This window comes from Trachypithecus francoisi, unplaced genomic scaffold (assembly GCF_009764315.1).
Source record: "Trachypithecus francoisi isolate TF-2019V2 unplaced genomic scaffold, Tfra_2.0 Lachesis_group12, whole genome shotgun sequence".
Classification (NCBI taxonomy): domain Eukaryota; kingdom Metazoa; phylum Chordata; class Mammalia; order Primates; family Cercopithecidae; genus Trachypithecus; species Trachypithecus francoisi.
In genome coordinates, this window is record NW_022681457.1 from 14,944,501 (window position 1) to 14,959,434 (window position 14,934).

General features: G+C 53.1%; 2 protein-coding genes across 6 annotated transcripts; one reads left to right on the top strand and one right to left on the bottom strand.

Annotated features, from left to right (window-relative positions):
* Positions 1–5,297: 5,297 nt before the first annotated feature.
* ZNF576 (zinc finger protein 576) lies at positions 5,298–9,201 on the bottom strand. Of its 4 annotated transcripts, none has more exons than XM_033224878.1 (3): positions 8,985–9,201; positions 8,420–8,516; positions 5,298–6,469 (listed from the first exon to the last, which is right to left on the bottom strand). In XM_033224878.1, the coding sequence occupies exons 2-3, from the start codon at positions 8,502–8,504 to the stop codon at positions 6,042–6,044; spliced, it is 513 nt and encodes a 170-aa protein (XP_033080769.1). In that variant the 5' UTR covers positions 8,505–8,516; positions 8,985–9,201; the 3' UTR covers positions 5,298–6,041. The 4 variants fall into 4 exon arrangements, with proteins under 4 accessions (XP_033080769.1, XP_033080768.1, XP_033080767.1 ...); XM_033224877.1 differs by having other exon boundaries at positions 8,420–8,519; XM_033224876.1 differs by having other exon boundaries at positions 8,863–9,201.
* Positions 9,202–9,344: 143 nt separating this feature from the next.
* IRGQ (immunity related GTPase Q) lies at positions 9,345–13,847 on the top strand. Of its 2 annotated transcripts, none has more exons than XM_033224879.1 (3): positions 9,345–9,625; positions 10,267–10,798; positions 12,232–13,847. In XM_033224879.1, the coding sequence occupies exons 2-3, from the start codon at positions 10,269–10,271 to the stop codon at positions 13,571–13,573; spliced, it is 1,872 nt and encodes a 623-aa protein (XP_033080770.1). In that variant the 5' UTR covers positions 9,345–9,625; positions 10,267–10,268; the 3' UTR covers positions 13,574–13,847. The 2 variants fall into 2 exon arrangements, with proteins under 2 accessions (XP_033080770.1, XP_033080771.1); XM_033224880.1 differs by having other exon boundaries at positions 9,345–9,605.
* Positions 13,848–14,934: the final 1,087 nt, after the last annotated feature.

Below are 14,934 nucleotides of genomic sequence, written 5' to 3' on the forward strand. Positions count from 1 at the left end.
AGGTGGGAGCCCAGTTGGGGTGCTTGGGAAGAAGACACAGGGCCACGAGGCTGAAACTGAGGAAGACAGGTAGGAGGTGAGGTCAGAAAGTAGCAGAGAACCAGGCCGTAGGGACCATATACTGACTTTGGCATTCTCTCTGAGTCTTGAGTCCTCATAGTAATCTGAGTGCTCATAATAATCTTTAGAGGCTACTTGGATGACCATTTTGTAACTGCTACAACAGGCCAGGCATGGTTGCTCATGCCTGTAATCTCAGCACCTTGGGAGGCCAAGGCAGGTGGATTGCCTGAGGTTGGAGTTCGAGACCAGCCTGGCCAACAAGGTGAAACCCCATCTCTACTAAAAATACAAAAACTTAGCTGGGTGTGGTGGCGTGTGCCTGTTGTCCCAGCTACTTGGGAGACTGAGGCAGGAGAATCGCTTGTACCTGGGAGGCGGAGGTTGCAGTGAGCCCAGATCGCACCACTGCACTCCAGCCTGGGCAACAGAGCAAGACTCTGTCTCAAAAAAAAAAAAAAAAAAAGACCAGGCATGGTGGGTCATACCTGTAATCCCAGCACTTTGGGAGGCTGAGGCGGGTGGATCACCTGAGGTCAGGATTTTGAGACCAGCCTGACCAACATGGAGAAACCCCATCTCTACTAAAAATACAAAATTAGCCGGGCATGGTGGCACATGCCTGTAATCCCAGCCACTTGGGAGGCTGAGGCAGGAGAATCGCTTGAACCCGTGAGGCGGAGATTGCGGTGAGCTCACGCCACTGCACTCCAGCCTGGGCTCAAAACTCCCAACTCAACAACAAAACAAAAACAAAAACAAACAAAAAAACTGCTACAACAGAGGCACAGAGAGGTTGAGTTACCTGCCAGAGGTCACAGAGCCAGTAAGCTGCAGAGCCCTGGTTTGTACCCAGACAACTGGATGCAGGTGCATCCACTCTTAGTCACTAAGCCACACACCAGAAATGACAGTCTAGTACCCACCGCCGCCATCCGACTTCCAAGAGTATAGCTGGTCTCCACCGAGCTATTGAGTTTTTTTAAGTTACGTTGGTTACCAATGTTGAAAAATGGGTAATTTCACATTAAAAAAATTGAAGTTTCTGGACTGTCTTGAAAATTGTAAGATCTGTATTGCTGAATCCCCGATCCCATGGGGAAAGTAGTTTGCTGGTGCTGAGTAGGAGTCACTTTCTGGAGGGGAGGCATTCACTCTTATGTGCCCGGTCACCACTGTCTCACATCTGGACACCCCAATCCTGCCTGCTTGGCCCTGAAGAGCATCTGCTTTTTTTTTTTTTAAATGTTGGGTTTTTGTTGTTGGTGGTTTTTTTGTGATGGAGTCTCACTGTGTCACCCAGGCTGGAGTGTAGTGGCGTGATCTCAGCTAACTGCAGCCTCTGCATTCTGGGTTCAAGCGATTCTCGTGCCTCAGCCTCCTGAGTAGCTGGGACCACAGGCACGGCACTACCACCCCCGGGTAATTTTTGTATTTTTAGTAGAGATGGGGTTTCACCATGTTGGCCAGGCTGGTCTCGAACTCCTGAGCTCAAATGATCCACCAGACTTGGCCTCCCAAAGTGCTGGGATTACAGGTGTGACTCACTGTGTCCGGCCAACATTTGCATTTTTGACACTTATTACAGGATTTCAGACCAAAGCATTTTTCAAAACCCACATTTCTTATCCCAGAATCTCCAAACCTGACATTGATCCACTCTGAACTGAGACTTTCCTAGCCACTATAGCTTCGCATCATGGAACCTCAGAATCATCAGCAGAAATTCCGGGCTCGTTAAAACAACAGTGTCTCAGTCCGTTTGTGCGGCTGTAACGTAATAACCTGACACTGGGTAATTCATAAAGAACAAAGGTTAATTCCTCATAGTTCTGGAGACTGGGAAGTCCCAGTTCGGAACCAACAGATTTGGTGTCTTATTAAGGGTTGCTCTCTGCTTCCAAGTTGGTGCCTTCTTGCTGCACCTTACACAGTGGAAGGTGGCAAAAAGGGACGAACGCTGTGTCCTCAGATGGAAGGAGAGATGGAAGGGGAGAAGGCCTAGCTACTTCCCTTGGGTCCTTTTATAAGGGCATTTATCTTGTTCATGAGGGCAGAGCCCTTGTGACTTCGCAATCTCCTAAAGGCCCCACATCTGAATACTATCACATGGGGTCTTAGGTTCCCAACATATGAATATTAGGGGGACACATACATTTAACTATAGCACATGGATAAGTGTGATCATAGGTTTTATTTCCTGGAGCAGCACCCCATCCTGTCTTCTGCCGTAAGACAGGATTTCTAAGGACAGATACAGAGAATTTCCATCATTGGCAAATATTCCTAAGGATCACAAGAGACACTATAAATCAGGAGTTGGGTCATTCAGCCAGCACCCATTCAGGATATGGCATCAGGCCAGGCATTTCCCAAAGAGGATTTAATACAGAGAATAGTTACACAGGTGTTAGAAGGCTGAAATTCAGCCAGACAACGGGGGCTCACGCCTGTAATCCTAGCACTTTGGGAGATCGAGGTGGGCGGATTGAGCTCAGGAGTTCAAGACCAGCCTAAACAACGTGGTGAAACCCCATCTCTACAAAAAATTAGCTGTTCATAGTAGTGCACACCCATAGTCCCAGCTATAGGGCGGGAGGCGGAGGTGGGAGGATCATCTGAGCCCGAGGAGGTCAAGGCTGCAGTGAGCTGAGATTTTGCCACTGCACTCTATCCTGAGCTACACAGTGAGACCCTGTCTCAAGAAAAAAAAAGAAAAAAAAAAAAAAATGAAGGCCAGGTGCAGTGGCTCACACCTATAATCCCAGCACTTTGGGAGGCCCAGGCAGGCGGATCACTGGAGGCCAGGAGTCAGAGATCAGCCTGAGCAACGTAGTGAAACCCCATCTCTATTAAAAATACAAAAATTAGCCAGTTATAGTGGTGCACACCTGTAATCCCAGCTACTCGGGAGGCTGGGGCTGGAAAATTGCCTGAACCCAGGAGGCGGAGGCTTCAGTAAGCTGAGATCACGTCACTGCACTCCAGCCTGGGAGACAAAGCAAGACTCAAAAGAATTTAAGAGTGCACAGTTTTTTACTAACATGATGGCAGTGGTGCAGGTCGGGCCGCAGAAGTCATATTGACCTATTTTAAGTTTGAGATCTCCATTTGTTTATTCAAATGGTTATATCTTATGTCTGGGGTTTGGGCTGCAGATAAAAATGTGGAAGTCATCAGTGATGCTATTTAGAGAATCTGTGACGTCTGGAGAGAACAGGAAGCCCAGAGTGTACTTGGGCAGGCTGCTATCTTGGGAGAGCATGTGGGATTAGATCCTTAGGTTTGGGTTTAGGGGAGCCACTGTGGGGGTGGTGTGAAAATATCTGGGTTGGAAACTTCTGAGCGTTCACCAAGAGCCAGAGGAAATATTTGGCTCTTCATGAAGTTGGTATCTTGAAAAAAACTGATGGTCTACTAACTCCAACCAGTCTCCCTATAAGTCACCCCAGCAAAGAGATCCAGGGTAGCCCTGTCCCAAAACACACACACATACCCTACCTACCTACCTGGTAAAGGTGGTGGTTCCCAGGATCGAAATTTCTGCTTCCAGACTCAGAGTAGGTTGAATGTCTTTTTTTTTTTTTTTTTTTTTTTTTTGAGACGGAGTCTCGCTCTGTTACCCAAACTGGAGTGCAGTGGCCAGATCTCAGCTCACTGCAAGCTCCGCCTCCCGGGTTCACGCCATTCTCCTGCCTCAGCCTCCCCAGTAGCTGGGACTACAGGCGCCCGCCACCTTGCCCGGCTAGTTTTTTGTATTTTTTAGTAGAGACGGGGTTTCACCGTGTTAGCCAGGATGGTCTCGATCTCCTGACCTTGTGATCCGCCTGCCTCGGCCTCCCAAAGTGCTGGGATTACAGGCTTGAGCCACCGCGCCCGGCCTGAATGTCTTATTAGACCAGGGGTTGGCAAACTTCTCCTGCAAAGGGCTAGATGGTACCTATTTTAAGTTTTGGAGGCCATAAAATCTCTGATGCAACTATGCAGATCTGCTGTTCTAGGCAAAAGCAGCCATCAACAATACATAAGTGAATGAGTATAAAACTGTATTCAAATAAAATTTTATTTGCAAAACCAGGCAGCAGTCTAGAGTTGGCCATAGTTTGCAGACCCCGTCTTAGGCTGTAAATTCTGTTGCACGTGACAGAAACCCAGAATAATGATGGCTTAAATTAGAAGTTTCTTTCTTTCTTAGATAGCAATATGGAAGTGGGCTGGTATGGTGGCTGTGCTCCCTGAAATTGACCAGAGACCCAGGCTCCTGCTGTCTTGTTGCTCTGCCATCCCATGTGTCGTTCTTGTCCTTATGATCTGAGATGGCTGGATACTATGTCCGTATTACAGTTAGGAAGGTGGAAAAAAGGTATGTCCCTTTCTTTTCTTTTTTTTTTTTTAAAAAGAGTCTCGCTCTGTCACCCAGGCTGAAGTGCAGTGGCATGATCTTGGCTCACTGCAGCCTGTCTCCCAAGTTCAAGCAATTTTCCTGCCTCAGCCTCCCAAGTAGCTGGGGTTACAGGTGTATGCCACCACACCTGACTAATTTTTGTATTTTTAGTAGAGATGGGGTTTCACCATGTTGGCCAGGCTAGTCTCAAACTCCTGACTTCAGGTGATCCACCAGCCTCAGCGTCACAGACTGCTGGGATTACAGGTGTGAGCCACTGTGCCCGGCCATCCCTTTCTTAAGCTTGAGTGTTCTACCCAGGAATTTAGCCAGAATCAGTCACATGGCTACATCTAGCTGCAAAGGAATCTGGGAAATGTAGTCTTTTCAGCTACCATGTGCCTAGCTAAAAACTGAGAGACAGTGATCAGTCTACCACATCCACCTCACCTGGGCTTTAAAAACATCCCTCAACATAAACAGAGTCTATAAGTATTATATGCAGGGCATTGACCATTGTCTGCAAGTGCAGGGCAGGTAATTAAGGGTGTAAAACTGGCCTGGTGGGACTCATCTCCAGTTGAGGATGACACCCACTGTTCCCCTCCAGCCTGTTGTAGCTTCTGCCCTGCCCCTGCTGACAATGTCACCCTAGGTTGGGCCTTTCAAGAGAGCTGAAAATAGGATCTTAATGGGAAATCTCCCAGTGTTGGCCAAATAAAACCCGAAACAGAAGGTATCTCTGTTTGATTCCAAACCAGTTTCCCCACAAAGCGAGGCCAACTCTGGCCTGAGTTCCCCCACCTGCCCACACCCTTATGTTCTCTGGAAATTCCCACTCAAAAGCCAGAGCTCCCTGTTTAGACATTTTAATATGGATGTTTTCTGTTTTTAGATACTATTCCTGTTAGCTTATTCATACCATTTCACCTACACATATGAAAAAATATTTCATGACCAGAATGATATACAAAATTATTTAAACGAGACATAAATTATCGGGGGACTAGTGCCATCTAGTGCCATGGCCCCTCTGAGTGAGGTTGGCAGAGGGTGGGAAAGAGACACAAGGACTCCAATTGCCACCTCCACTCAATTGGGGTCCAGCTCCCAACTGTGCTGCCCCTTCCCCAAAAGCCCAAGTTGCTCCACATCTGGAACTCATCCGGTGGCATTACAGGCCAGCAACACCTCACCTTCCCTGCCCCCATTCAGGCAAAGGTCCAGGGCAATTTGCTCCCATCGCCCATGGCATCCATCTGGGAAGAATGAAGGGTGATGACACAGTCTGCAGCTAGGTGTTTAACTGGGAATAAGGGAGACACAACCCATTTCTCTCCTGCACTCCATTCCCATTTTTTTTTTTAACGAAAGATCTCATTATTGTCTGATTTCACTGTCTCACGAAGGTCCTGGGTCCTCCAAAGACTGAAGCTCTCAATGAGAATCTTCTAGGTCCTCTTTATTAGGAGCCCTCTGCCTTCCCAGGAGAGGGAAGCAAATCCCTCAGGGCCCCCGGAATTCCTGCACCCCATATCATGGGTGAGTCGTACCGGCCACAGAGCCACCTGTCACCACGGAGACGCTTAAGCTGCACTCAGAGCTCCCCTCGGGCATGCCGAATGTAGTGTTGATGCAGCCCTGCTTCCTGAGCAAAGTCCTGACCGCACTCTGTACAGGCGAAGGTGCCAGGAGGGGCACGGGCCTCATGCATCTGGCGGTGCCGCCTCAGAGAAGCAGCCTGCCCAAAGGTCTTGCCACAGTCAGGACAAGGGAAGGTGGGCTGGGCAGTAGTGGCTGCAACCAGTGGGGTGGGCTTGGCGGCTGGACCGTGGCTGCGCTGGTGGGTGATTAAGGCTTTGGAGGAGGGGAAGGAGCGGGCGCAGGTGAAGCAGATGAAAAGGACCCCCTGCAGCTTCTGGGCCACGAAGTCCGCTGGGTGCTCCCGCTTCATGTGACGCTCCTGGAACTTGGAATCTGCGAAGGTGATGAGGCAGCGGGTGCACTTCGGGGCCCCCAGGTGGCCTGAGGGATGTGCGGAGAGGTCAGGGGAGGCCAGCAGGAGTCTCCAGGACCTCTCCTGAACCCCAGAATCATACCAACAATTAACATTGAGTGTGCTATGTGCTAGGTTCTTTTTTTTTTTTTTTTTGAGGCGGAGTCTCGCTCTGTCGCCCGGACTGGAGTGCAGTGGCCGGATCTCAGCTCACTGCAAGCTCCGCCTCCCGGGTTTACGCCATTCTCCTGCCTCAGCCTCCCCAGTAGCTGGGACTACAGGCGCCCGCCACCTCGCCCGGCTAGTTTTTTTTTGTATTTTAGTAGAGACGGGGTTTCACCGTGTTAGCCAGGATGGTCTCGATCTCCTGACCTCGTGATCCGCCCGTCTCGGCCTCCCAAAGTGCTGGGATTACAGGCTTGAGCCACCGCGCCCGGCCAATGTGCTAGGTTCTATGCTAATGCTGGACAACCAAACAGGAGAACTGTTCTTGGACCTATTTTACGGATGAGCAAACAGATTCAAAGAGGTTAGGCAAGTTGCCCATAGTCATGAGGCTAGGAAAGGAAATGGTGGGGCCGGGGTTGGAACCCAGAGAGTCAGCCTGCCCAACAGAGGGGTATGGTGATTACAGCACAGCCTTTGGGGCCAGACTGCCTGGGATTGAATCTCAGCTCCACCACTTCCTAGGCAATTACACCAGTTTCCTTATCTGGAAAATGGGCTAATAACAGTATCTACTCCATAGGACTGTTGGAAGGAATAAATGAATTGCTGTACAGTCATTTGCAATTATGACTAATGATAACAGAGAAATCCAGCCCGACATCCAGGATCTGGCCTGGTACTCACAGCTAGACTTTGGTGTTCTGTTGAACATAAATTTTCACAGAATATCAAGGACCGACAAGGTCATGCTGTGACTAGAATGAATCGACAAGACTACATCATAATAATGTCTGATCACAGACAAAATATGAATGCTGTCCAAGCAGAAAAATGACCAAACATCCTCCTATCCTGGCTAATGTGAATGTCTGCTGCTGCTTTATCAGTCAGAGCTTGAGCCTTGCCTTCTTCCTTCCTCCTTCTGGATAAGATTTGTTACGATAGCCAATCACAGAATTGCCCCTGCTTCCTGGTAGCATCCAATCCACAGCAAAACAATGTTGCTCGCACATTCCCCAAAATCACCACCCACAAGCCCAAATCCTATGTCGTTTTTACCACTCTTAGTGAGACACCCCACAGTTCCCCCATGGTGTGTGTTCTTCATTGCAGTGAGAAATAAACCCAACGTGTTCAACTGCACGTGTGTTTCTGGTAGTCTCAGGCTCAAGGGCATTGAGACTACAGCTCTTGTTACAAATACCTCTCTCTGCCTCAGTTCCCAGTTTAAAGGGCCTATTACTAGAAGGACTGAATGAGATAATGAATGTTAAAATCATTCATAATATGAGAATAAATACACCTAGCTCATAATAAAACAGCAGGAGGTGTTGCTATTACATGGCAAACTGGCTACCATCATTAACCCCTAGCTTTCCCCTTTGCTGCAGTTAATCCCATAACCACCCTGTGAGGTGGGTAGTGCCACCCTCTTTTGACAGTCAGGGAAACCAAGGCCCAAGTTGCACTGAAAGTCTAGGGCAGAGTTGGGACCTAAATCTTGGGGGCTCTTCTCCCAATAGAACCATTCCCAGCCACATCTCGAACCCAAGCATCTCTTGGAAGCCACCCTATCCCTCTGAATGCATAAGCATTGCAATCCTGCTTATGTGGCCAGAGGAGGGTGAGTACTCTGGCCACATAAGCCGGTGTGAGGAGATGCACTTCCTGCTAGGGCAGCTCAGGGACCATTACAGCCCCTCTCAACAGGCAAAACTCTGGCGCCTATGACAGTGAAGTGCCACAGAGATCTTCTTAGCATCAGCTCCTGCACCCCACCCTCCTCTAGCCAGCCAGCCATGTGTACTCACAGATGTTGCCTCCTGGGCTCTGGGGACTTCTCTCCTTGGGTGAATCCTGCTGCTTCATGTTCTCTTCAGGGTTCGGGTCCTCCATGGTGTTGGGACCCTTCTAGTCAGGAGAGGAGCGTGCATGAGTGAAGCTGTTCATCTGTTACCAGTCTTAGAGGGCACCCTAAGTCTATGACCTTTGACATCGCCAGAGGCTCTCCTTGCCTGCCTTTGACCCCTACGACATACTATCTCCTTGAACTCTAATTGATGGAGTTCTTGCTAAGAGAAGCTTCAGACCTCCCAAAAAGACTTCCTGGGTTTGGGACTCAGAGTCTTTTCACTGGTGTGACCTATTGACCTGCTGCATCAAACTAACTCCCTGAACTCGGCGTGGGAGTCTTGATCTTTGACACCAGCGTCATCCCAGTCTCAAGTGTCTTGAGGCAGATAGTGATACCCACCCTTTATCCCAGTTCTTCCCGGGAAACATCCTCTGACATCCTGTGATTTTTGTTCCGCCCAGAGCCCCCGCCTCCCACGCGCACTAGCAGCTGCTATCCCGCTACCCTCAAGCGCTGCCTACAGGTTCCTGCTCCCAGGCCTCAGTTTTCCTCAGTACAGCAGAGGGCTGCCTTTCGCTGCGCCTGTCAGTCGCTCGCTACAGCGCCGCCACCCAGAGAGACGTGGGATAGGGCCCACTCAGTCTCAGGGACCCCGTGGTTTCCGCGCCCTTTTGCCAGATGAGCCTCTCGGAGCCGAGATCCCGGATTTGCCATCCGGCAGTAGTATAGTCGCACCAGTCCGGTCCTCAAAATAACGGGAGGGGTCCTTCTCTGCACTATGGTGCGTTATGATGACGTTCAGCCTCCCGCGGCATAGGTACCGAAGCTTTTTGCGCATGTCTGGGTAGGTGCTCGTGGCGCGCAGGCGCGTTGACTCCTTCATTGTTCGAGGCCCCGAGGCCGCCGAAGAGGGGCGTGAGCACTTCGGCCGTTCTGCGCAGGCGCTGTGAAGGGCTGGGTCTCTGCGGTCTCGCTTCCAAGACACACCCCCTTGGAAGAGGGAGTGACGTCAGGTTAAAGCTACTGGGACGCATCCCGGCATCTCTAAATCACTGCGCCCTGGCCTCTTCGGCCTGCGTCCGCTGCGGCCCAGGGGTCGGGCTTCTCAGCTCCTGAGCCACCGCCACCGACTGCGCTCTCCCGTGGGTCGGCTTTTTGCTCGGTTGGTGATGTGGACGGGGGAAGGGGAAGGTTAAAAATAACAATGTGTCCGAGGGGGGAGGGACTGGAAGGCAGATTTCTGAGGTTTTATTTTTATTTATTTATTTTTGAGAGAGTGTCTTGCTCTGTCGCCTGGGCTGGAGTGCGATGGTGTGATCACTGCCCACTGCAGCCTCCAACTCCTGGGCTCAAGCGATCCTCCCGCCGCGGCCTTCCGAGTAGCTGGGGCTACCGGCGCACGCCACCATGGCCCGGCTAAATTTTATTTTTTGTAGAGACGGAGACTCTACCAGAGTCCCACATGTTGACCAAGCTGGTTTCGAATTCCTGGCCTCAAGCGATCCTCCCGCCTCGGCCTCCCAAAGCACTGGGATTTAAGGCATGAGCCACCGCGCCTGATTTCAGAGTATTTGAAGCAGAAAGGGAAACGTTTCCATCTAGAAAGAGGGCGGACAGACAGGACGCCTGGAATCCCTGGGGAATAGGGTCTGGGCTCTGGATTTTTTAGGTCCTGGAGAGTGACACTCAAGAACCGAAGGGGACCGGGGGGAGGACTGAGGCCTGGGTTCCGAGTGGGGCGGCTAGGAAAGGAAAAGGCTAGGTGCTCCCTGACCCAGGTCTTCTCCACCCGTTGCTTTCCAGCCATGCCTCCGCCGCAGGGTGACGTGACCGCCTTGTTCCTGGGGCCTCCTGGCTTGGGGAAGTCCGCGCTGATCGCATCGCTGTGCGACAAGGATGTGGAGACGCTCGAGGCCCCCGAGGGACGGCCGGACTCCGGGGTCCCCAGCCTAAGAGCTGCGGGCCCAGGCCTTTTTCTGGGCGAGCTGAGCTGCCCACCCGCGGCGCCGGGGCCCTGGGCGGCGGAAGCCAACGTGCTGGTACTGGTGCTGCCCGGACCCGAGGGGAACGGGGAACCCTTGGCTGCAGCCCTGGGAGAGGCAGCGCGGGCCGCTCTGGCCCGAGGGACCCCGCTGCTGGCTGTGCGGAACCTCCGTCCTGGGGATTCACAGACTGCAGCCCAGGCCCGTGATCAGACAGCAGCTCTGCTGAACAGCGCGGGGTTGGGAGCTGCGGATCTGTTTGTGCTACCGGCGAACTGCGGCAGCAGCGATGGCTGCGAGGAGCTAGAGCGCCTCCGGGCGGCGCTGCAGAACCAGGCAGAAGCGCTGCGGAGGTGAGTGCTTTCTGGCTTGGTCCCTGTGTTGAGACCCTACACACCTAGGTCCTATTTGAGGTCCATGAGATCCCTCCCCCAGTGAGTTTGGGGCAAGGCTTAGCTCTATTATTATTATTTTTTTTCCCGGAGGGTCAGGGTCTCTTTACGTTGACTAGGTTGAATTTGAACTCCTGGCCTTAAGCAATACTCCCGCCTCAGCTTCCCAAAGTGCTAGGATTACAGGCGTGAACCCCCACACCCGGCCTTTTTTTTTTGAGACAGGGTCTCACTCTGTCGCCCAGGCTGGAGTGCAGTGCCACGATCCTAGCTCACTGAGGGCCTCCACCTCCTGGACTCAAATGATTCTCCTGCCTTAGCCTCCAGAGTAGCTAATAGGACAGGCTGCAAAACAGGATCTCACTGTTTCCCCAGGCTGGTCTTAAATTCCTGGCCTCAAGCCATGCCCCCACCCAGGCTTCCCAAAGCCCTAGGATTAAAAGGGAAAATCTTAACACTTTACTGCTGGGGCCCTGAGGCTCCTTTTTCTGGGCCCTGCCCCAAGCAAGGTGATGCGCCTTCCTTGGCCTCCCAAAGTGCTGGGATTATAGGCGTGAGACATTCTGCCCAGCACCCTGGAAGGTTTTACCTGAAAACTCTAATCCTTGAGCCCTCCCCACCATCAGTTTGGTTTTCAAGTGACCTAAAGCCACACCAGCAATGAGCTTTATTATCTTGGGGCATCCTCATCCACCTCCTTTCTCCAGCTCCCTCTCGTTTCTATGCCCACTTGCTGGCTACCTCCTGAATTTGCTCTACCACCTGCCAGCCTCCTCATTTTACAGACTTTAAAACGAGGCTCAGAGAGGGACAGTCCCTTGTCCCAGTACACTATCATCTTTTTTCCTTAGCTTCACCTGGCGGGGAGTCACCTTAGCCACTCCCCCTTGGTAAGAACTAGTAGATGAAATTTCTCCCCTCACTGACCCTCCTTAGGCCCAGCCTCTGAAAAGAGTGCCTTGGCGACCTTGTCTGTCTCAAATAGTGCTGGACTTGTGTTTAGGCCACAATACAGTTGGATTCTTTGTTCTAGGCCCCACCCTCTGTGAACTTTGCCCCACCCAGCCCAGCCGACCCTTGGAAAAGCCCCGCCCCCAAACACTATTCCACGGAAGTCTTATCCCAATCCCCATTTTAGGCTAGGGTGGGAAACCTGACCTTAAGTCCACCTGTCCGATAATCAAGACTCCATTATTGCTTGAAGCCCCGCCCATATCATCATGGCCCCTCCCCATCTGGTTTCTATTTGCCATGCCATCAGTCTGGCCCTTCCCTTTCCTATCCCTGCCCCATTCTGGGATCGTTAGGAAAGCTCCGCCCTTGTCATTCATAGCCCAGTCCATGTCACCCAGCCCCTCTTCTGCCTTTGACCCTGACCCTTCTTGTCCCCACAGGCTCCTGCCCCCGGCCCAGGATGGCTTCGAGGTGCTGGGTGCAGCAGAGCTGGAGGCTGTGCGTGAGGCCTTTGAGACCGGCGGCCTGGAGGCTGCGCTGTCGTGGGTGCGCTCAGGCCTGGAGCGCCTGGGCAGTGCACGGCTAGACCTGGCCGTGGCCGGCAAGGCTGACGTGGGCCTTGTGGTGGACATGCTGCTTGGATTGGATCCTGGTGACCCAGGTGCTGCCCCTGCTTCGATGCCCACGGGGCCCACTCCCTTCCCGGCCCCAGAGCGCCCGAATGTGGTGCTCTGGACTGTACCTCTGGGCCCCACGGGCACTGCCACCACCGCGGCCGCAGCCTCTCACCCAACGCACTACGACGCCCTCATCCTCGTCACCCCTGGGGCCCCCACTGAGAAGGACTGGGCCCAGGTCCAGGCCTTGGTGCTACCAGATGCGCCTCTTGTCTGCGTGCGCACAGACGGTGAGGGCGAGGATCCGGAGTGTCTGGGAGAAGGCAAGATGGAGAAACCCAACGGCGAGAACTTAAAGAACGCAGGCGGAGGGGGATTGGAGAATGCACTCAGTAAGGGAAAGGAGAAATGTAGCGCTGGATCGCAGAAAGTAGGCAGCGGGGAAGGTCCTGGGAAAGCTGGCAGCGAGGGTTTGCAGCAGGTTGTCGGCATGAAGAAATCAGGTGGTGGCGACTCAGAGCGGGCCGCCGTGTTAAGCCCGGAGGACGAGACGTGGGAGGTGTTGGAGGAGGCACCGCCGCCAGTGTTCCCCCTACGGCCTGGTGGACTCCCAGGGCTATGCGAATGGCTGCGGCGAGCGCTCCCCACAGCCCAGGCAGGGGCGCTGCTGCTGGCACTGCCACCAGCATCTCCCAGCGCTGCCCGAACCAAGGCTGCGGCGTTGCGAGCCGGGGCGTGGAGGCCAGCTCTGCTGGCTAGTCTGGCGGCGGCGGCGGCACCACTCCCAGGGCTGGGCTGGGCATGCGACGTGGCACTTCTGCGGGGTCAGCTGGCGGAGTGGCGACGGGGCCTGGGACTGGAACCCGCGGCACTGGCTCGACGTGAGCGTGCCCTGGGCCTGGCTCCTGGGGCACTGGCAGCGCGCGCTCATTTCCCAGGCCCGGTGACGCGCGCCGAGGTAGAAGCAAGGCTGGGCGCCTGGGCGGGCGAGGGCACTGCTGGGGGTGCAGCACTGGGTGCTCTCTCCTTCCTGTGGCCTGCGGGTGGCGCAGCGGCGACAGGTGGCCTGGGCTACCGAGCGGCTCACGGCGTACTGCTGCAGGCTCTGGATGAGATGCGGGCTGATGCTGAGGCTGTGCTGGCACCCCCTGAGCCTGCCCAGTGAGAGGTGGGAGGGGGCTTGAGGGTCCAGACTCTGGCAGGGAATGCCTGGGCTTAATCCTGGGTGCTTGAAAGGGATGTGGACTCTGATTTCTAGCTGGGATGTGTGACTTCTCATCACCTGGATTCAAAGAGTCTGGGGGACAGGAATCCTAATTTCTTTTGTTTCTTTTTATTTCTTTTTTTTTTTTTGAAACGGAGTCTCTTGTTGCCCAGGCTGGAGTGCAATGGCGCGATCTCGGCTCACTGCAACCTCCGCCTCCCAGGTTCAAGCGATCCTCCTGCCTCAGCGTCCCGAGTAGCTGGAATTACAGGTGCCTGCCACCAAGCCTGGCTAATTTTTGTATTTTTAGTAGCCTGTTGGCCAGGCTGCCCTTGAATTCCTGACCTCAGGCGATCCACCCGCCCAGGCCTCCCAAGCTGCTAGGATTACAGGCATGAGCCACTGTGCCCTGCCAGGAATCCTGATTTCTTTGGGAACCATGGTGCATGACATCCAGACCCTTCTGTCCTGAAGGGAGTTGGTGGCCCAGAGTCTAACAGGGACTATGTCTTTGTCTCCTAGGGAGTAGAAACTGGAGTTACTGGATGTTTAGTCCTCCAGGGGAGGGGAGTAGAAGTCCTGTTTCCTAACTGGTGGGGAGGTGTCCATGACTGGTACCTAAACTCCAGTATAGGGGAGGGAGACCTGAGCGCCCCAGGGAGCTGGAACTCTTGGGCTTTAGAGCCTCAGAGGGAAACGGGGTCTACATTTCTCTGGGGGAAAAAGCCTGCACACAGGTCCCCAAGGAGCAGTGGGCTTTGAGTCTTGATGGGGTGGCGGAGGCCTCCGGGGTCTCAGACTCCAGGGTTCTAAGATGGCTGTGGACCTTGGTTCCTAATTCTTGGGTAAGGGGAGGTCTGCATCTGGAGGACAGATCAGGGGGCTTGTAGGAGAAAGCTGGAGACTTCTTGATCTCTCCTGGGGAGTGGATGGGTTGCTATAATTGCCCTCCAAAAGTATGTAGGGAGGGTGGTCCCACAAAAATGAGGTGAGGTGGGTAAGAGGTCTGGGCATGGTGGGCTCTAGAAGTAGCCAGGGACCAGGAATGAGGCCTTCTGGGTGTGGAAGGGCAGGAAAGAATACCTCAGAGACAGCTCCTCCAAACCTTGTATTGGGTCCCGGCAACTGCCTCTGTGAGTGTGACTGGGAAGGGATATGACTGCCTTCATCTTCTAGGTGCTGAGCAATTCAGATGATCTCTGGGGAGTCTGTTTCTCTCTCTCTTTTCTTTAGGGAAAGAGTCTGTTTCTCTTTTTTTGTGGCCTTGGTTTCTCCTGTCATTTAACTGTAACCTTTTCTGGCCTTGGTGTTTTGTGCAACTT

What these genes read in the sequence shown, in the direction of transcription:
- ZNF576 (XM_033224878.1), bottom strand. Translation starts at nt 8,504, where the DNA reads ATGGAGGACCCGAACCCTGAAGAGAACATGAAGCAGCAGGATTCACCC. An exon ending in GAGCCCAGGAGGCAACATCT is followed by an intron (nt 6,470 to 8,419) that starts GTGAGTACACAT and finishes CACATCCCTCAG; the next exon opens with GCCACCTGGGGGCCCCGAAG.
- IRGQ (XM_033224879.1), top strand. Translation starts at nt 10,269, where the DNA reads ATGCCTCCGCCGCAGGGTGACGTGACCGCCTTGTTCCTGGGGCCTCCT. An exon ending in CAGGCAGAAGCGCTGCGGAG is followed by an intron (nt 10,799 to 12,231) that starts GTGAGTGCTTTC and finishes TTGTCCCCACAG; the next exon opens with GCTCCTGCCCCCGGCCCAGG.